Source organism: Primulina eburnea, chromosome 6 (genome assembly GCF_022965805.1).
Source record: "Primulina eburnea isolate SZY01 chromosome 6, ASM2296580v1, whole genome shotgun sequence".
Taxonomy (NCBI): Eukaryota; Viridiplantae; Streptophyta; class Magnoliopsida; order Lamiales; family Gesneriaceae; genus Primulina; species Primulina eburnea.
The window spans coordinates 32,372,766-32,394,825 of record NC_133106.1 but is presented as its reverse complement, the minus strand read 5'-3'; the positions used below and the strand labels follow the sequence as shown (position 1 = coordinate 32,394,825).

At 33.9% G+C, this 22,060-nt stretch overlaps 3 protein-coding genes across 4 annotated transcripts; 2 read left to right on the top strand and 1 right to left on the bottom strand.

The window, feature by feature from the left end:
* The first annotated feature begins 222 nt into the window (after positions 1–222).
* On the top strand, positions 223–882 carry LOC140833490 (glutaredoxin-C6-like). The gene has a single exon (XM_073197831.1). The coding sequence runs from the start codon at positions 328–330 to the stop codon at positions 775–777; it is 450 nt and encodes a 149-aa protein (XP_073053932.1). The 5' UTR covers positions 223–327; the 3' UTR covers positions 778–882.
* A 7,083-nt stretch (positions 883–7,965) lies between these two features.
* Positions 7,966–10,937, top strand: LOC140834357 (uncharacterized). The gene has a single exon (XM_073199187.1). It carries the CDS (start codon positions 7,991–7,993, stop codon positions 9,839–9,841), a length of 1,851 nt encoding a protein of 616 aa, XP_073055288.1. The 5' UTR covers positions 7,966–7,990; the 3' UTR covers positions 9,842–10,937.
* Positions 10,938–14,542: 3,605 nt separating this feature from the next.
* LOC140834356 (uncharacterized) lies at positions 14,543–18,329 on the bottom strand. 2 transcript variants are annotated; one of them, XM_073199186.1, is made up of 7 exons: positions 18,198–18,329; positions 18,067–18,118; positions 16,428–16,869; positions 16,123–16,254; positions 15,743–16,038; positions 15,195–15,638; positions 14,543–15,106 (listed from the first exon to the last, which is right to left on the bottom strand). In XM_073199186.1, exons 5-7 carry the CDS (start codon positions 15,860–15,862, stop codon positions 14,705–14,707), a joined length of 966 nt encoding a protein of 321 aa, XP_073055287.1. In that variant the 5' UTR covers positions 15,863–16,038; positions 16,123–16,254; positions 16,428–16,869; positions 18,067–18,118; positions 18,198–18,329; the 3' UTR covers positions 14,543–14,704. The 2 variants fall into 2 exon arrangements, with proteins under 2 accessions (XP_073055287.1, XP_073055286.1); XM_073199185.1 differs by lacking the exon at positions 18,067–18,118 and having other exon boundaries at positions 16,123–16,869; positions 18,198–18,327.
* Positions 18,330–22,060: the final 3,731 nt, after the last annotated feature.

Sequence of the window (22,060 nt, the reverse complement as noted above, 5' to 3'; positions counted from 1 at the left end):
TACGGATCCGTGAGACTGTCTCACATAAGTTTTTGCTATTTCAAATTTATAATAATAAATTCATTAATTAGTTCGGCGAAGTACGAATTTCGAATCTTAACTAGTAATTTTTTGAATCAAATATTTCAAGTCTTAAATTTGAGACGAGGTCTAAATGAATGAATGAAGTAAAAAAAATCTACTCATATAAATTATGATTGTTAAAAAAGGTAGCTTAACAAATACCTCTTCCCAAGGAGCACTTGCCCCAGTTTCTCGTATATATTCATCTCTCCTCCACGTCCCCAATTGTCCACTCCTCTCCCCAATAAAATCTCCACGGCGGCGATGCAAGGCGTTCGGAATTACTGGCCTCTAGCAGACAGCGGCGTCTGCCTCGAGCTCACCCCGACCACCACCTCTCCCCTGGCTATCGACGTAGCTGAATCCACCGAGATGCGCATCCAACGCCTCATATCCGAGAGCCCTCTGATCATCTTCAGCCGACCTTCTTGCTGCATGTGCCATGTCATGAAACATCTCCTCTCAACCATCGGCGTCTACCCCACGGTCATAGAGATGGAAGAAGACGAGATCACCACCCTCAGTCAGCGGGATACCAGCGATGAGGCCGAATATTCGCCCAATTCCGGCGGCGGTCCCGCGGTCCCGGCGTTGTACATAGGCGGCGTGTGTGTGGGTGGGCTTGAGAGTCTGGTTGCTTTGCATTTGAGTAATAATCTGGTCCCCAAGCTTATTCAAGTTGGTGCTCTTAGAAATGAATTCTTGGTCAGCTAGCCTCCAAATAAATTCTACCCATAATTATCCATGATAAAATTATAAAAAAGAAATATGTTTCTATTTACAATATATTATTATTAATAAAATATAATTATTATGATCGCTTTTGTTATGCTGTAAGCTTGTGAATTAGTATTTTCTTCTAGTACTGGGAATTGTATTAAGGACAATTAAATTTCACTTAAATTATGAATTAATTTATGATTGCATATGCTTAATTTGGTGCATCTTTATTGATTTGCAAGACTAGTGCCTTTAAAAATATTAATATTATCTAATTTTTTCAATAGATTGTTGCAGATTTTATTTTGTATAAATATTCGAGCAATTGGAACTGAATATTCTCGAGGTTGTTTTAAATGATTCTAAGCCAAAATTTTGTACACAATTGCTTCGTAGATGCACTTTATATGTTCATCATTGCAAACTACTTTTGACTGCGAAATAGTGACAAATTTCTAAATATTTTAATAATCTAGCCTCTAACCATGGTTGGCATCCATGATATCTATGATACTCCAATTCATAAGTTTGACCTTTTTAAACCTAATCAACTCGTATTACTTTATGCTTTTAATCACAGTCAAATTACCATATTTATTAAAACTATTCCCCTTTTGTTTTAATGAACCTTAATACGCTGATGAATTACATGCATAAAAAAATATGATTTGTTGGCAATAAACCATGTATGCAACCAAGGTTGTAGCGGTTTTAACCGACTAGATCGACTCGAATTTCTTTTACGCCGAAAGAATGGTTTTAAAATGACTCCATAATTCAGAGTTTGAAATAATACTTTGATTTGTCTGCTTTAAACATTGTATGCAACCAAGGTTGTATGTATGGAAATCCGATCCTAGTACAAGGACGTTACCTGCATGTAGGATTCAATGACGCATGTTTAGTCAAGCATAAAGGGTTCACGCTAGACCACATATTAAAAAAAAACTTGGTCAGACACGAATCATTGATATGCGGTTAGGGTAATGTCCTACTGCCACTGTCGTCGAATTAGCAGTTGAATTCATTAATATTTTTACAAGGGAAATTGATGGGTTTTCTGAATAACTAAATGCATTATGCATGTAGAGTTTTGATAGGCAGCAACAGACACGAGACGTGTGTGGCTTGTATCCAAAAGAAACACGATTTTCACTAGAGAAGACCATGTGTAAAGCTTCACCAATAGTACTGATGAAGAAAAAGAAACACTACATCAAATGAATCAAACTCCAGAGTACAGAATCTTGAAGCGACGACAAAAAGGAAAGATGGAGAGAAAAAGAACCAAACTTTGGATTTCTACTGTCCGTATATTGATTCCCTCGACTCTTTAATTACCTTATAATAAAGTATAGCAGAAAAAGACACTAACAAATGCATATATGATGCTAATGTACATATAGTAATAACTAATAAGGGATTTCAATTTAGTCATCATTATAATTATTTCATTATTATTATCTCGATGGAAATAAAAAAAAAGTTAACTTTAATGGATGGTTGTTCGGTGATGTGGTTTTTCAATAGTAATTTATGGGTTGGTGAAGAGAAAAATCTGTATATAAGCCAATGAAAACTAGAATATATATACCAATTTAGGAAAAGGGAAGAATAAAAAAATGCAATATGAACCCCACTTCACGTAAATGGGCCATTATAATTCAAGTTATATATCAGAAATTTCCTTTTCCTTTATGTTTGGAATAGACAAGTCCTATTGCAACAACAGCAACATCCACCACTCCTACTACTCGATGTCATTGCATCCACAGGCCACAACCAAAGATTCCAATGCTATATATATATATATATATATATATATATATATATATACATATATATCTTGAATTAACCGTAGGGAGCATAACTAAAACCTTAAGACTATATTATGTGTGACCTTAACGAAAAAAGGGATTCGGGTTTAGAGTTGAAATACATTGATTTAGAATCCCAAATTCCGAATTCGGCGTTTGGGAAAAAAAATTAAATTGTCATTCCGAAAATCTATTCTGATATTTATAAATAAATGAGAGTAATTATACTAAAAATGTTGTGTTTTACCTGTTTTGACATTGTTTGTAATGGAATCACATATGGCAACCATTTGTAGGAAAGAGGGCAAAATTAACATTTAAAAGGCCTACATAGAATCTTTCACTGCTCAACACCAAGGAGAATCTGCAACTTGATATATCTCTCAACAAAGAAAAGCTAAGCTTATAAGATGCATTCAAACACTTGATCATTAATTCAAAGTGAATAGTACTCTCTCTGTGTGTGGGTTATGATTTCCCACTTGCAATACTTTATAAAATAATGGTGATATTTGGTTCACTATTTGGCCAAAGTTATACTAAAAAGTCCCTTTTTGATGCTTTAATTAATTTTTGTTCCCCTTTCCTTTTGTCATTGCTGAAGTCATGTTTTCTTTGGCTTCTTTATGGGGTTTCCACTTTGGTTTTTTACTTTGTTCTTTTGTCTATTATACCTTTTGGGCTTTGCATAGAAATATTAATGCTTCAAAAAATTGGGATCTTTCAGGCAATCATACTAGCTAGCGGCCGCATGTTTCTAGCTGTGTCCTGTTTCAGAAACTGAATATATATAAAGTGTTTTGCTGTGTTGCTTGGATATCTTCCTCGACCGCGTACCTTCTTCGTCTCTCCAGGACCTGTTTCCGTGTGCGAGGATGTGGGCGGGTCTCCGCGGTGAAGCTAACTCATTTTTATTTCTGTTTTAATTATCATAAAAACAGAAACTTACACCGTGTTAGATATATTAAAGTTCAAGAGCCAAAATTTTAAGACAACTTATAACGCATAATTATCCATGTATAAGTCCATATAAATAAAATTAGCCCAATACATATCTTTAGAACTTTTCTGGGTGACGTGTCACTATTTGGAACAAGAATTGCAACACAAGCTTCAAAAGGACCTGGTTGAGAATATATTTGGAGTTTACATGTGGGTGAATAGTGAAAATCGTCCGCTTTTTAATCATATATCATTTTTATTTAGATATTTTATATAATGTGTGTTTTTATTTTTTAAATTAGTTTTTTTTTAATATTACGTATTTAAAATTGTTATTGTGTCATTGTAAATTTTTAAAAATTATGTGCAAGTTTATTATGTTATTTAAATACAAATTTATTTAATAAAATGAAAAATTAAAATTTCAAGTATAAGCATTGCAATATCATCTCACAACTGAAAGAATCTGAAATAAAATTATCAATAATGACATCAACGTCAGATGAAGTTGCATTGTACACGCTCTTAGGTTTGCATTTGGATTTGAGAAAATGATTGCGAGGATAGATTTCAAATAATTTCATTTGTGCAAATTCAATATCCACAGAATTTGTTAATAAACACGTTAAAAAGTTGTAATGAGATAGATTTCAAATCCATGATTATTTGTTATTATGGATTTTGTAGTACCGAGCATTTGCCGTTTTACAAAAAAGTATATAGCTAGTAGTAATGGTGCAATCAAATATTCTAAATCACATAGTAATTCAAATACGATGGTTCGATCGCTCTACTTATCATAGACAATTTTTGCATCTCAACAATTTCTCTTCCGATAATTGCAATCCTTACAATCAATGAGAATCGAAACCATGACATTGGCTCCGATACCAATTGTAGAACCGAACGTTTGACACTTTACCAAAATGTATAACTTGTGGTAATTGTACAACTCAAACTTTTTAAACCGCATAGCAGCCCAAGCGTCATAGTTCGGTCGCTATACCGAACAGAGATAATTATCGCACGTCAATATATTTGATATATTATTACATCCAAATCTATCAATCTAAATGTAACTTTAAAAGTTATATATAGACTACATAAACACACAAGAATTCAAACGAAAAATGTAAAGTAAGGTCAATGAGGTGAATGAGAGTTAAGTTGTATTTTGATGGAAAGATTTGATTTTGATGAAGAATTCTTATTTGGAAAACGATTCAATTATTAAAATAAATAAATTTTAAATGGAACTCGTGTCGGGTATATTTGAAACCCGTTACATTTGTGATTGTGTGTGTATATATATATATATATATTGTAGAATGGATTTGAAATTCATTTAAATTTTATTCATTTTAAAAAATCAAATAGAATTCAAATATATCTGCATGGAGTCAAAATCCTGAAGTTAGTAGGAAATTTTTTTAACTAAATAATTCTTGATATCGAGGTCCGGCAACAACATAACTTTAGAAAGACTTTCTAAACAGGGGTTTGGTCGATGTTGGATTACAGGCTTTGCTCTAAGCAAGCGGGATTGTGAGACGTATCCCGTTTTTAAATTTAAATTTTGGATATTTTAATCTCACTTGTCGGAGATTAAGCCCGGCCCACGTACGCAGTCACCCACAATTAATTATTGATGTGGGTTTAATTTTCAAATCTAAGAAACCAAGGTGGAGTACTCCATTTTCTAAGCTCCATCTGATGCCGCTGCAGCAGACACAGTCACCGACGCCGCTGCAGTCGAACCACACCACTTGCAGTTCGATAGACACCGGTGCATCGAGAACCACTCTCGCATGATTTGATTTGGTTAGTGACATTATTCTTTTGTTCGCTTTTGTTTTCAAGAAAGATTTAGGTATGCAAAATGTTCAAACTGGTGGTCAAGATTAGGTAAGCCGAACTTTGGAGGTCGTCCTTATGTATTGCTTTTCTGCTTCTGATTAAGAACAAATTAAAAAGATATACAAAAAAGAAGTAAATCTGATTTATATTAATTAATTCACTGTCTGATAGCTTCACATAACTCAAGTCGTTTGGAGTAGAGAAGAAGAATTAAGAGCTTTTTGCATCTTTTTTTTTTGTTGGTAGATTTGATATTTATTTCAAGAATTGTAGGTACAAATAGAGTTTGTTTTGTATTCCAGTTCAATTTTAAGCATTTTCAGTTAATTAATTCAATATATTATTTTCAGCAGCATCCTTAGCTGTTCTCTCATATATCCCCAGTCACTGACTTGAGCATCGGAGGAGCTACGCCAAGACACCCTCCTGGCCCCTTTTTAACGGTCTTTTTCGTGATTTCAGGCTCAGGATAATTTCAAAACCTTGCGTCTGTACTAGTGACACTTGCTGGAAGCGGACCCTAAATTTTCCATTAGTATCATATAGGAAAATGAAACAAATCATATAGGGCATGCAAAAATGCCAAAAACAAATTCTTAAACCAAAAGAAACAAATGAAAGTAAACTATGAAGGATAACATATGTCCACTTGAACTTGAATAGAAGCATAAGGTGAGAATATATCTCTAAGCCAAATGTAAACTATAAATAAAAGGTATTACTTTTTTATCGTAGGATTATCCGTAATTCGTGATACCGTATCAAAAAATATCTAATACTTGGATAAATAATTATACAAAGTAGAATGAATTTTAAATGTCTTTCATTTTTTAGTAAACTTCAAATTCATTCTCAGTAACATGAAAAATTATATAAATATGCAAGATACAAATTTAAAGTTTGTGGTCTTGTTTTTTCTGAAACTATCAAAATACATTTGAAATGCATGAATTTGAAATTCATCGATTTAAATGCAACATACTTGTATTTATTGTAAAAACAAAAGAGATTATTTGATTTTTTTTAAAAGTCATCTAATGAAGAAATATATTTAAATGAATTTCAAATTATATCTTAATATTTGAATAATATTTAACATTTTAAATATAATTCTTCCATTGTATTCCATCATAAAAAGAAAAAAGGAAAACGAAGGGACATCGCATTGACTTCTGTGCATACAATTAATTATATGAGTTGGTCAAGGCGTACCCATGCATTCACGTGGCTAGGATCAAACTTCGTGTATTTGTAATTTGAGAAAGAATAACGTTAATCATTAAATTAAACAATTTTATTTGAGAGATCAATTGTCCAAAATACACACATTCAATTTGACGAAATTCTGAAACAAACGTTGTTTGAACTTTTTTACACATATCGACCACTACCCTTGTAGTTAGACTGACGTACTTCTCTATATATCAATACGACCTCGTATGCGAACAATTAGTTGTGTTTATGGGCTTCGGCCCAAAGGAGAATTCATGGGTCACATGAAACCAAAAATAAGCCCATAAGAAACTTTTTAAATTTTTTGAGGTAACGTTAGATGATCTATAAGTCATGAGCCGTGTTAAACTCTTTGTTCCTATCCAATACCCATCCCTGCATTGGATCGAAGAGAGCCCCGCTCATGTTGATATCTAGGGATGTCAATGGTTCTGGTTTTTAGCATGACCCACAATGCATCCGCCCCATTTTGGACATACCAAATGGGTCATGAGACGGGTCTCCGATCCAATTTTTCAGATCCGTCCGGATATGAGACGAGACATAGATCCTATAATACGCGCATCATATATGTGCATATAAATACTCTAGTATTTAGTTTTATTAATGTCCATTTGGGAACATCAATATTTTTTTTTGGAGAGCTAATAACTTATGTAATTCATTATGTTGTGAAGATAATTTGTTTGTCATTATTAAATGCGGTCGAATACATGAATTAGTTTTCTCTATTATGTTGTATTTAGATGTTTGTTTGTTTTATAATTCAGTCATGTAAGAGGAAAAGTACTGTTTTTATTTTTTTTTAAAAATCGGGTGTCACGGGTCTAACCGGCCCCGTTTTGTATTCGAGGTTGGACGAGTCCGAAAAATATTTAACCAAGGTGAAGTGGATAATGAGTCAAAGTTTTTTTCATAGGACGAGTATCGTTCCATACCCACTTCATTGACATCTTTATTGATGCGAGATTTAATAAGTACATATTGTGGGCTGGACTTGGTAAATAAGAATAAATTTTTTTTAAAAAAAATAATTTGTAGAATATACATTTCAAAGGATGAGAGTAAAGAAATTGCAGACTTGGAGCCCAAGTGAGCACATGCGTGAGGATGAATTGACTTTTTCTAAACAAATGTATTTATTAAAGATTAAATATTAACAAAAAATATATGAATTTTTTATTGAACCAATTAAAATGAAAATGCAATGTTCTCACGATTTGTGGAGTTAATTCGAAAATAATAATTGTCGTGCGTAGCTTCCAAGTAATCATTTCAGTATATAAACAAATGCATGTAATTCTCCATTCCACAACAAGCTTCTTTTAAAAAAGACACCGGCTTTCAATCTTCGTACGATGGCGCAACAAATGGCAATTACAACCCTTCTCGGCCCCCCGGAGATCTACAACCAGCAATCTTCTGCCACGGAATCCGCCGCCATGGCCAAAAAAGACCCGTTCATAGACCTCATGGTGGAAAATTTCAACAATCCTACCATTCGCAACAACCCGCCAATGGGACTCACGGAGAACTTCTCCCCGACTTTCCTTTCCTCGGGCAATCCACTGCTGGATTTCTTCTTCCATGTCGTCCCCGACACCCCCCCGGAAATCTTGGTCCAGCGTCTGCAGCTTGCTTGGAATGAGGACCCTTTGAAGACACTGAGGCTAGTTTGCAATCTGCGAGGAGTCCGCGGAACCGGGAAGTCTGATAGAGAAGGATACTACACCGCTGCGTTGTGGCTGTACAAGCATCATCCCAGAACCCTGGCTTCTAACGTCGCATCTTTGGCGGACTTCGGATACTATAAGGATTTGCTAGAGATTCTGTTCCGTCTTCTTGAAGGCGCAGATGCTCGAAAATTTGGGAAAGGTGGTGTTAGAAGGGCAGTGGGTCGCGGCCGAGGAAAGAGGAGAATAGTGAGAAGGGGTAAAATTTTCGGGAAAATCGACTCTAATTTGTCCAAGGAAGAAAAAAGGATCTCCATGGCGAAAAGGGTGGTCGATAGATTTAACCAAGATCCTGACTTTAAGTTCTTCCATGATCGAGTATCTGATCTTTTTGCAGAGAGTTTGAGATCAGACACGAAGCTGCTGGATTCAGGTGATATGTTCAAGATCAGTCTGGCAGCAAAATGGTGTCCCTCTTTGGATTCTTCCTTTGATAAGATCACCTTATTGTGTGAAACTATCGCAAGAAAGGTGTTTCCTAAGGAGGAGTATCCGGAATACCAAGGAATCGATGATGAACATTACGCCTACCGTGTGAGGGATCGTTTGAGGAAGCAAGTACTTGTGCCATTGCGCAAGGCTTTGGAATTGCCTGAGGTTTACATAGGAAACAATGATTGGGGATCAATTCCTTATAACAGGGTGGCTTCCGTGGCAATGAAACTGTACAAGGAAAAATTCTTGAAGCATGATAAGGAAAGATTCCTAGAATATCTCCAGAAGGTGAAGAGCGGTCAAACAAAAATCGCAGCCGGAGCTTTGCTACCTCACGAGATAATTGCAGCATTGGGAGATGGAGATGGCGGCCAAGTGGCGGAGCTTCAGTGGAAAAGAATGGTGGAGGACATGGCAAAGAAAGGGAAACTGAGTAATTCCCTCGCAATATGTGATGTTTCCGGGAGTATGGAGGGAATACCGATGGAAGTCTCTGTTGCTCTGGGTGTTCTGCTATCGGAACTGAGCCAAAATCCTTGGAAAGGGAAGATCATCACATTCAGCCAGGACCCAACACTTCACATAATAAAAGGGGATTCTTTAAAATCCAAGACATCATTTGTTAGAAATATGGAATGGGGAATGAACACTGATCTTCAGAAAGTGTTTGATTTGATACTGCAAGTGGCTATGAAAGGTGGGCTGACGGCGGATCAAATTGTAAAGAGGCTGTTTGTGTTCAGCGACATGGAATTTGATCAGGCATCAAATGTGCCATGGGAGACAGATCATGAGGCGATTGTGAGGAAGTTTAGGGGCTGCGGATACGGAGATTGTGTGCCTGAAATTGTGTTTTGGAACTTGAGGGATTCCCGGGCGACGCCTGTGCCGGGGAATAAGGCTGGAGTTGCGCTTGTGAGTGGGTTTTCCAAGAATCTGATGAGTCTGTTTTTGGAGAATGGTGGGAAACTGAATCCCGAGTCTGTCATGGAAGCTGCCATTTCTGGTGAAGAATACAAGAAGCTGGTTGTTGTAGATTAATTCATTGGAGTGCGGATATTTGTAAAGACAAGCATTTTAGCAACTGATATCTGAATTTAGAGATGTGCAATTTTATTACTCACAATTTAACATAACCCAGAAATTATTAAGGGTACAAAGTTTATGTATCTGATGAAGTTAAAAGAGATTGAATGCCTATCGCGTGAGGGAAGCAAAAACTTGTGCCATTGCGAAGAGAAGGTATGGAGCTGTAGATCACTGCTTGGTTGTTCTGTGCGAAAGCAGTGATCATCACATTCCAGAACACAACATCTTTATCAAGAATTGTACCAAATAAACCCAACGAACATACTTTCATTACTATAAATCCGACAAAATTCCAAAATACGAATGCACATGCAAAACTAAATAACTTTCTTCAATAATCACCAAATCCATAAACTTCAATCTTCTACAAATTCGACAAAATCGAAAAACTTCCATGTTCTACAAGTTCGACACAAATCCATCAACTTTCAACTTCTAGGATTATCGAAGTACCTTTACTTATCATCATCATCATGTCATAAAAAATATAAAATATTTGATGAGAAATCAGTTTGTAACTATGTTTAATTTTCAGTAGGAAAATAAAATAATTGTTTACCTTCAAGTACACGAGTAGTTTTTAACTTTATCAATTCAAGACGTGGTGTTTGAATGACAACTCCGAAAAATGCCGCAAGTAAAAATCTCTATTCGTTCCAACATATTAAATTTTGGAAGCCTTGTTTTGATCTGGTGATCGCCTACCATAGCTTAAAATCAAAACCAAATCCTACTCATCCATGATGTCAAAAGTAGTCCCACAAATTCAATTCAAACAGTAAGAATCTCTGCCCAAAAAAGGACAAGAATTCAAGATCCATAGAACAAATCTAATATATACCTTTATACCGTCCTCTAAAACTATCCCACAAATTCAAGACCCATAGAACAAATATAATCTCTCTCTATATGTAAAAATTCAATAAATTAACGAAAACAGAAGAAAAATGACTCGTTATTTGTAACACCGCTGCTTTCACCTTGTTCTGTATACTTGTGTTCCAATTCTTCCTTTGCCTCCTCGGTGACTGTGACGGAGTGAACTGAGGGACAGTTAGTGTTTTTAATATAATTAATTTATTTTAATATAAGAATGAGTTAATATTATTGTATTTAATACAAATAAAATTATAAAGTATTTTGTTACATATTTTTAAAAAATTGTAAGGATTTATACTATGAAATAGTATTTGGTTACTTTATAACTTTGGTCACATTAATCTAATTTATATAATATTATAAATATGTTTATGTTAATGTCAAGTAATATAAGAAATTAATAATTTTAATTAAAATATTTTATAATTAAATTTATTTGACATTATTTATTTTAATGAATAATAGTAATAGTAATTATTTAAGGGGATTTTAATTTATTTAACTTTTAAGTCAATATAAGTTTATTTTAATATATGTCTAACAAACTCATAATTAATTTTTTTTTATGATTGTATGACATTATATATTAGTTTTCGCTCCAGACATGGATATTGTGAGTGTCCTACTTTACGTAGGTGTCTATGTGATTATTGAAGATGATACGGTTGGATATAGTATTCTGCGACCAGCCCCATGAAAATACCACGGTCTATTACATTTTTCCAATTGGTGAACTATGTGCATTGCATGCTGGAGATGGACCGATCAAATTTTACATCAAATTGTCAACGAAATATTCTTATAGTTCGTTGTCTCATTACATTGAAAAGCATGTCTACATCACAGATGATGATAGTCTACAATTTATGTTTGATTTGTCGGCACTAGATTGCATGTGCTTGTATGTTGATTCATCGCCAGTGTTATAGAACGTAACTGATTACGATTTTGATGCAGTCATGCCGGCAATAACGCAAGATTTGGGAACGGTGGGTTTAAATCAAGCAGGACATTCTATGTATCACGTTGATAAACAGTTAAATCAGACATATTCTGGGACCGACACTGGTCCTTCGGATGACCATATCACGGCTCATTCCAAAGAATACTATGCATGTGGGATGAATAGAACATGCCAATGGGATTTTAATCCAAGGGGTTGGGATCATCATATCATGGTTCCCTCAGGAGTTGATGTTGCATGAAGTTCTAGTAGAACGCGACAATTTGATTTAAATTCATATGATGATGAAGAGAATACCACAAATGTTAAAAATTTCGAAAGTTCTACTAGGGTTCCAAATATTCCCTCCCCAATTACAGAACACATGGATGAGTAAGATGATTTATTTGGGGACAGTTATCATCATGTCATGAATAGCGATGATGATTTGTATGCTACATCAATTGACGGAGAAGATGATGACCACGTTGACAATGTAAATGAAAGGACATCATCGCGTATCCTGATATCTGGAGCTAACATGGCAGAGAACTCTCATACTGCACCAGAGCAACATTTACGTGAAATTCCCCAATTTTTCAATGAAGTATATGATGAACAAATTCCAGATTCTTTTGGCCTTCCTTCGGCATCACGAACAAAATTTTACAATCCTGATAGGCCTGAGCTCACTGTGAAAATGGTTTTTAAGAGCAAAAAAGATTTAATAGATTCAGTGAAGGATTTAATAGTTTGGGTTTTGAGACGTGAATATGTCGTTGTCGAAATTTCTCCGACAATTTGGAAGGTCAAATGCAAGAACGAGTCAGAAGGTGACAATTGTGGGTGAGGACTTCGAGCATCAATGAAAAAGAAATTAGGCTATTTCATGATCACAAAATATGTTGATGAACACACATGCATATCTAGCCAAGTGGGAATAGAACACCACAACCTTGACGTCAACATAATAGCCAATACACTTTTGGGAATCGTGCGTTGTAATCATGCATACGAGATCAAGTATGTACGAGAAAGTATTAAAGCAAAATATGAGTATGTTATATCGTATGCTAAGGCATGAAAGAGTTTGAAACGCGCTGTGGAGATCGTCTATGATACTTGGGACAGCTTTGTAACTTTGCTTCCTAAATATATAGGTGCTTTGTCGAAGTACAATCCAGGAACTATTGTAGAATGGAAGAACCTTCGACCATATGACCAGCCACATAAAATTTTGAACTTTGTATTTTGGGCCTTCAAACCATGTATAGATGGTTTTTCGACATTGTCACAACATAATCAGTATAGACGGTATCTATATGTATACCAAGTATATGCACAAAATAATTATACCATTACTTTGGATGCCAATAACAAGGTCTTGCCTCGAGCATTTGCTCTTGTTGATGAAGAAAATTATGAGTCTTGGCATTGGTTCCTAAGTAATGTTGCACAACATGTTACTAAAGGGTGTGGAGTGTGTGCCTTATATCTAATAGACATGCGGGTATAACAAGTGCATTGCAAGATCTCCCTGACTTCAAGCATCCATGTGGTGTTCATCGTTTTTGTTTGAGGCATGTTTGCTCTAATTTCCACATTAAGTTAAAAAACATTCATTTGAAGGACTTAAGTTGGGAAGCAGGGACGCAACACCAAATAGAAAAATTTAATGCCACAATGGAAGCAATCAAAACAAATAATGCAGCACCTTTCACTTATTTGTCAAACATCCCAAAAGAAAAATGGTCATCGGCCCATGTTTGTGGATGAAGACGAGGGATAATGACGACAAACATGTTTGAGTGTTTTAATGATATGTTAAAAGGGGTTCGACTTCTCCCTATAACTACAAATAGTGGAGTTGACCTTACAGCGATGCATTTACTATTTCATTCAATGCCGAACCCGAAGTAATAAAATGATGAAAAAAATCAACCATGGACTGATTATGCATACTTTAAATTTGATATGTGGTCAAAAAAATCAATGGAACATCGAGTAATAAAATTTGACCAAAGGGATAAAACAGCATCCGTCGCCACATGAACAAGACCAGTTCGTCAGCATCACGTACCAGCTGTTAACATTTCTACACGTGATTGCACATGTGGTAAATTGACAATATTTGGAATTCCTTGTTCACATGTTATATCCACAGCAAAATGGTTTGGATTAAATCCTGCACTGCTTGTACAACCATGGTTTATACTGAGCAAATACGTGAACACATATGATGGAAGATTCTACCAGGTTCAAGATGAACAATACTGGGATGAACCAAATTTCCAATTACAACACAATATTGTTCGTCGACAAAGGAGGCAGGCTGGTAGAGATCGCATGACACGCATAAAAAATTAGATGGATCAACCATCATCTGAGCGAGAGACACCGTGGAAGGTAAAAGATCTATGATAACGCATTTTACATTATTTTTACTTGATAACATGTGAATTGATCAAAATTGTGTATTAAAATTTTATATTTATTAATAAATCTTGTCTATTGCATGTAGATGCACGTGAGAAAATCGAAGTATGGTGCCAAATACATATGTTTTTGACACAGATTTTACATTTCAATTGAAATAGTAAATAAATTGTATTCAGTGTTGTATTGTTTTAAAAATGTTTGGATATCAAGTATGTTGAGTTATTTGACTTGATTTATTAATTATACTTAGATTTTTTAATTACTATAACTTTATCCGTAAATTTATTAATAAACGACTAATAAATCACATACACTAAATTGTATTTTTAAAAAATGAATAATAAATTATATACATTATTCCAATATAAAGTTTTAGTAGCATTTTAAAAATTATAAATATTTAATTTCCATTAGCACCACGAGTAGGAAAACAACTAACGATACGAGCAATAACTAATCAAATATTGCTGCAACAACTTCAAATTAAAATAAAAAAATTAGAAAAATGTAAACAATACTACAATGTAAGTAAATATGCATCTCGAAACAAATAGTTAATGTTGATGGTAAAGATGCCTCTCAGTGCCACACAGAGATCTTCTAATGACTCTACGTCCACGACCTAACATCTCTTCAGCATCTCCATGCGTACGTGTTTGGGCTGCAGATGTACTGGTATCAGCTATGTTCCCACCAACCTCATACCTTTCTGTATCTGAATATTCTTGAAATGTTAAGGGCGACGTGTTTAATATAGGGCGACTCTCATTCATAAACGGTCGAAAGTCACTTTGTAAAAATTGTGTAAAACTACCGGCAATTGGAGTGTGGTAACCATAGTCATACGATGGAAAGCTTGGAACCACATGCGGAGGAGTGTATGTAATATTTGAAGTAGATGGTCCGGGTTCAAACTCATTTTGTGTCCGTGGAGTTTGCACATGAGCTGGGCGTGTCTGTGACAGATGCATATATTATGTAACCTATATTTAATACAATAAATTAAATATACATACATATGTAGATAAATTGAACATGTCTTACGATAAATTGTCGGTAGTTTGCATCTACAGGATGGTAGCCAATGATGTTAGAAGGTATCACTGTCGGAGACAGTGATATTTGGGAAATGTGATAATACCAACCAATATAGTCCATAGTGATGCTGGGTGTACCAGGTATAACATAATCTCCATCAATCACAAAATTATATCTGTCATTCCACATATCTACAAAATCTTTGTGATACGTAGCCCAATCACAGTTGTTCCGCCCTTGTCGCGTCAGTTTATGGAATTTGTCGAAGTTAGTAGCAGGTGGCGGGATACCTTGACGCATTCCAAATTGTCGAAGACACCGCTCTGGTCTATGCATTTCAACTATATGAAAATTGATCAATGCACATGCCGACCGACATAGATTAATTTTATTTCCATCAAGAATTCTAGCAACCTCGGGGGAGTTCATATCATAAACGATCCAAAGAAACTGAAGCAAATAAAATAAAATAAAAATTATCGAGTTGATAATATAATAATACGATTAAAATTTAAAAAAAATCCAAATTTTAAATAACTAATTTACGTATCTACCTGCCCTTCTACCATCCTGTCAAGCATTTCTCTCATTATACGGACCGAATGATGGACTGTGTGTGTCCAAGAGAATCCACGTCTCCACCTGCAATTTATAAAAGTACACATTATAGTCATTAAAAGTACATAACAAAATAATAATAATAATACAAGTTAATTAATTTTGATTAGTATTGTGCGCCGTATGGTGGGAATGGTAAATCCTGAAGCATATCTGCAACCTGATCGGCTGACATAGATACTTGTTGCGCTCTATCAGGGCAAAGAAGATTAATTCTAGACCATACCCAAATCTGCAATAATATACGACAGAATTTATCAAATCATAATAAAAATTAAGCACAACAAATATAATGACTGTAGAAATGTAAAAACACCTGCAATATCTGAACAGGCCCACAAATATCGACTTTTAATCACATTGATATGTCGCACAACTCTCTGTAAAGATATGCCAACATAGCAGAACCCCAGCTAAACGTATTCACCATTTCTATGTCTTCAAGAAACTGCAAATACATAAGTTTCACAGCAGCACCTTCCGAGTCCGGAAACATACATCCACCAATTATCATTAATGCCACACAACGAGAATATTGTGCCACGTCCTCTTCAGTGTTGTGACCATTAATCATATTGTTTAGGCAATGGTCTAGCAAAGCGGTCAGATAAAGGTGTGCACCTTTAATCTGAGAAGATGTAGGCGTAAAACCTAACCAAGTTGCGCAGCGCTGTTGTAACGTAGGTTTGTTGTATGCGCTATCTACACCGGTGATGGGCTTGCCATCAATATTCAAACCCCAAATAAGTGCAACGTCCTGTAAGGTGATTGTTGCCTCACCAACTGTAAGGTGAAATGTATGTGTCTCACGACGCCATCTCTCAACTATGGCTGTAAGCAAATGATTATCATAATTTTTAATAGGACCACACTGAATTACACCATAGAAACCCATGCGTGCTAGATATCGGCAGACACGAAGGTGAATCCCAGCATTAAGCAATCTCCAAAGACATTTGTCAGACCGACGTGGAGGTATGAGTGCATCCATGTTTTCAGCGTTGATATTGTTTGAAATGTGCCTATCCCGCAAATATAACACATTATCCGTATTTTCAGCCATCTTGCAAACAAAAAATCAGGATATAAAAAATTTTATATTTTATATCAAGAAAACGTAACTAATATTTTATATTAAATAAAATTATTTTGTTTCGCTATTTTAAATAATAGAATGTGGATGCTGACGATGAATTGATAATTGTGATAAATATGATTATTTTATTTTAAATTTAATAAATACATCAAAATTCGTGAATAAGCTAATTATTTGGTAAGATTTTTTTAAAAAATAAAATATATATATATATATATATATATATATATATATATATATATATATATATAGACAAAAACTTGTGTGAGACGGTCTCACGGGTATTATTTGTGAGACGGGTCTCTTATTTGGGTCACCCATGAAAAAGTATCATTTTTTATGCTAAGAGTATTACTTTTTATTGTGAATATGGGTAGGGTTGACCCGTCTCACAGATTATGATCCGTGAGACGGTCTCACATGAGACTCACTCATATATATATATATATATATATATATATATATATATATATATATATATATATATATATATATATATTGTTTTAAAGAATATATAAACCTATAAAATTATCTACATTGAAATATATTAAAATATACACGAATTAATAATTTCAATAAAAATATTATAACTATATTTTATAATTTGGTGTACCACAACATAACAAATAATTTGTTTAATAACCGTGTATGAAAAAATTAATAATTAGAATTTAAATATCGTTTGAATGACTATAATAATTAGTTTTATGTACAATTTTTAACTAAAAATTTTATTACAATAATCTCCTCTAAATCAATCTTTAAAGAAATTATAATTTTTTTAAAAGAATTAATCTTAAAAAATATTCTAATTTTATACATCCGTGACTCCGTGAAAATCTTAAAAAATAATAAAATATTTATGCGGATTAAAATCAATATTATCTAAATTCTAATTTTTTAATTAAATTCAATATTTAATAAAAATATTATTACACTAATATCTTCTAAATCAATCTTAAAAAAATTCTAATTTTTTGAAAAAAAAATAAAGAAAAGGAGGGGAGTCACGGTAAAAGAGGTGAGTCACAGTCTCAAAAAATAATAATTTATCTCATAAATATAACAACTATCTAAATAAAATTTTCATTACTCTCGTAATAATAACAACAATAAATTCAAAAATAATTTCAATATTATAAAAAAAAAAAATAACAACGTTACCTTTTCAGAGTCCCTCGTACGAAATGACAAAATCAAAAAGTGATGTAATCACCTAACAATATTAAACATATTTATCAAAAAATAACATTATAAAATAAAATTAATTTAATAATGAATAAAAAAAATTATACCTGTCAAAAATTTCAAAATTATTGATGCTGGATAGAATAACGTTCGGAACACAGTCGGAAACAAGAATTGCTTTAACAACCTTTAAGCATTTTACACCAAAAAATCTACGCAAAGAAATCGAAGCCGAGGCGATGAGGAATGACAAAAAAATCAATGAATTGCGCGCAATTTAAAGGAAGGAGTCACGGAGTCCGAGAACCCGTGACTGCGTGGCACGGATTCTTAGTCACGGATTCTTTAAGAATCCGTCACAGTCTGTCCGGATGAAAAAACACAGCTTACAATATTTTTACAAACTCCCACTTCTACAATATTTTAATACATTGTTTTTAAAATAATATTATTTTTTTAAAAAAGCCCGAGGTCTGGGTGGTGGAACTGTTCACGTCAAGGGCTAGGTGGAGATGGTATTCTAGGAGGTGGTGATGGTGCAATAGTAAATGCCGGAAGTATTAGTGGTGGAGTTGGTGACGATGGGGGCTGCTAGATGCAGGGGATGGATCTGGTGGTAGGATTGGACATGGTGGAGGTGACGGGTGTGGGATTAGTCACGGCTGTGGGCTGTGTGGTTGTACAGGTCTTGCCGGTGGTCTCGATGGTTGTACTGGTGGCGGATTAGAGGCGGAGTAGGTGATGGTATTGGAGGGGGTGGGTAGGAGTGCTGACAGGGTCGTGTGTGAGGGGGTAGTCTAATTCAATACTATTTATTAATAACGTTTTGTTTATTTAACAAAACACGTTTTTAATTATTTTTAACTATAAAAATATTTTTAGAAAATAAATTGTTTCAAACGCATATATGGTGTCAAAAATAAATTTTAAAATCTTTTATAAAATTTTTGTATAAAACAATTTTACAAAATCATTTCATAATTACATAAGTACTGTAAATAGGGATGTAAATGAGTCGAGCTGTTCGCGAGTTTTTCGGATCTCGGCTCGTTAAAAAGCCCGTTCGGGCTCGTTCGTTAAGCTTATCGAACCGAGTCCGAGCCTTATTTTGGGCTCGACAATTTTGTTGAGCCGAGCTTGAGATTAATGATGTTCGGCTCGTTAGCTCGTGAACATGTTCGATAATAGGTTCGTGAGCTCAAAATTGAGCTCGGCTCGTTTAGCTGGCTCGTGAGCTCGAGCTCGAGCTCGAGCTCGGCTCGTTTAAGTGGTTCACGAGCTCGGGTTCGAGCTCGGCTCGTTTAGGTAGATCGTGAGCTCGAATTTGAGATAATTAATGAGTTATAATATTAAAATAATTATGTATGATAAATAATAATAAATTAAAAATTAAAAATCTATACATATTATAAAAGTGTGAATTAAGGTCAAAGTTTTTCTATTGTGTATTGTCAACTTTGTCCTTAGTTTGTACATACAGAAAAAATTTAGTAAAGATGTTTTTGTCAAATAAGTTATTATGATAAGGACAAAATTGTCAAACTACATTTATGTTAGATAATGATCAAGTTGCCAAAAAAAGCTGAAACTTTAAAATTCTTTGATTTTTATTTTCTTGTAGATGAATTGAACGAAGTTTTTTCACAAAAAATATTAATTTGAAATGATTGAAAACCCAAAATATATTGGTTTTATTTGCTTATAGATGAAGTGAAAAAAATTTTTTCACAAAAAACTTAATTTGTAAATTTTTTTCACAACAAAGTTAATTTGTAGAAGATTAAAATAATAAAATTCTTTTGTTTTATTTTCTTGTAAATAAAATGAAAATATTTTTTCCACAAAAACTTAATTTGTATAATGATATGATGTTAAATATCTTTTATTTTACTTTTTGGGATATGAGCTTCTCAAATATAAGTTATTAGGTTGGATTCTAATAAAATTGTATCAAAAATATATATTTACGCTCATAATATCTAATTAAAATTTATAAAGCAGATACATGTATCATATTCAATCAATATTTCATATAATCTAATAGCCTAATATTGTTAAAAAAACAATAGATCTTAAAAGTAGTTGACAGCACTCCTTGAGATATGAGACCCAACTTTTAGAACATTATCCAAGAGTTCATCTGAAAGTATATATTTTGGGATTCATTCATTTTTCAGTAGACTTACTTGTATTGATGATAATACCCACTTTACCATTCTGACTTAGGGGAGTAGGTTTCAAATTTGAGACTTACTAAAGATGCTTATCTCCCACTTTTACTATAAAATGAATCGTAATAACAAAATTGAACACAAATCAATTAACTTTTCTCATATATGCGTGAATTTTTCCCCTATGAAATAACGAGGACCGCGTTTATTCAAATAGGCTAAGTTGAATGAAATATTAATTAAATCATATTTTGTCAGTTGTCTAGAAGATAAAATAACCATAATGCATTGATTTTATTTGCTTGTAGATTAAATTAAAATATTTACAAAAAATAAATAATAAATTACGAAGTAATACATTACTAATAACTTGAGTAATAACACAAGCGAAGTAAAATAATATATTTTACTTCGGATGTTTAAAAACACGGGCTTCACTATATTTTTTTATTATATTTTACTTCGGCATATCAATGTTGACGAAGTAAAAAAATAAGTTCATGCTGAAGTAATAAGATGAACCGCGCAGATTAACAAAGGAAACTAAAATATACTGAACATTTAGCGACGGTTTGTTAGTGGCTTTACTTCGTCAATAATAAATTACGAAGTAATACATTACCAATAACTTCAGTAATAACACAAGCGAAGTAAAATAATATATTTTACTTCACATGTTTAAAAACACGGGGTTCACTATATTTTTTTTATTATATTTTACTTCGGCATATCAATGTTGACGAAGTAAAAAATAAGTTCATGCTGAAGTAATAAGATGAACCGCGCAGATTAAAAAAGTAAACTAAAATATACTGAACATTTAGCGACAGTTTGTTAGCGGCTTTACTTCGTCAATAATAAATTACGAAGTAATACATTACCAATAACTTCAGTAATAACACAAGCGAAGTAAAATAATATATTTTACTTCAGGTGTTTAAAAACACGGGCTTCACTATATTTTTTTATTATATTTTACTTCGACATATCAATGTTGACGAAGTAAAAAAATAAGTTCATGCTGAAGTAATAAGATGAACCGCGCAGATGAACAAAGGAAACTAAAATATACTGAACATTTAGCGACAGTTTGTTAGCGGCTTTATTTCGGCAATAATAAATTACGAAGTAATACATTACCAATAACTTCAGTAATAACACAAATGAAGTAAAATAATATATTTTACTTCGGATGTTTAAAAACACGGGGGCGATGTAAAGGAAACTAAAATATACTTTAGCGACGGTTTATTGCAAATAATCCGTCGCTGATTCAAAACAGCGACGGTTTTTAAACATTCCGTCGCTAATAGCGACGGTTTTTACGCGCACATGCGCGCACACTTCAGAGCATATGCGCGAGTGCCTCTGTTCTCGCATCAAATCTACTGGCCTCCTCGCGCATATGCGCGCGATAGAGCACGCATATGCACGAGGTCTTCTGCCTACCACGTGCATATGCGCGCATCGGTGTCGCGCATATGCGCGTGAGACACATCAATTTTCGTATGTAATCACATTTCCAGTCACGATTGGTTTTGAACCGTCGCCGATTTACTTAGCGACGGGGTGGTAAATCGTCGCAATTAGCGACGGATTGTTTAAAAAACTGTTGCAAATAGCGACGGCATTTTTGAAACCGTCGCTGATTCGATATTTATATCCTTTATTTCGGGTTTTTTTTAAAAATAATTTAAAAATTAAAAATTATTTCAAAAATAATTTAAAAAAAAAAGTTTTGCAAAAGTACCTCAAAACGTGCTTGGGAAGCACGGACGCTGCTCACGTGGAGCAGCGTC

Excerpts from the sequence above, each read along its gene's own strand:
- LOC140833490 (XM_073197831.1), top strand. The coding sequence starts at position 328 with ATGCAAGGCGTTCGGAATTACTGGCCTCTAGCAGACAGCGGCGTCTGC.
- LOC140834357 (XM_073199187.1), top strand. The coding sequence starts at position 7,991 with ATGGCGCAACAAATGGCAATTACAACCCTTCTCGGCCCCCCGGAGATC.
- LOC140834356 (XM_073199186.1), bottom strand. The coding sequence starts at position 15,862 with ATGACTATAATGTGTACTTTTATAAATTGCAGGTGGAGACGTGGATTC. Across the intron at positions 15,639-15,742 it reads ACAGGATGGTAGAAGGGCAG|TTTCTTTGGATCGTTTATGA; the intron begins GTAGATACGTAA and ends TATTTGCTTCAG. Across the intron at positions 15,107-15,194 it reads CAAACTACCGACAATTTATC|ACACGCCCAGCTCATGTGCA; the intron begins GTAAGACATGTT and ends CATCTGTCACAG.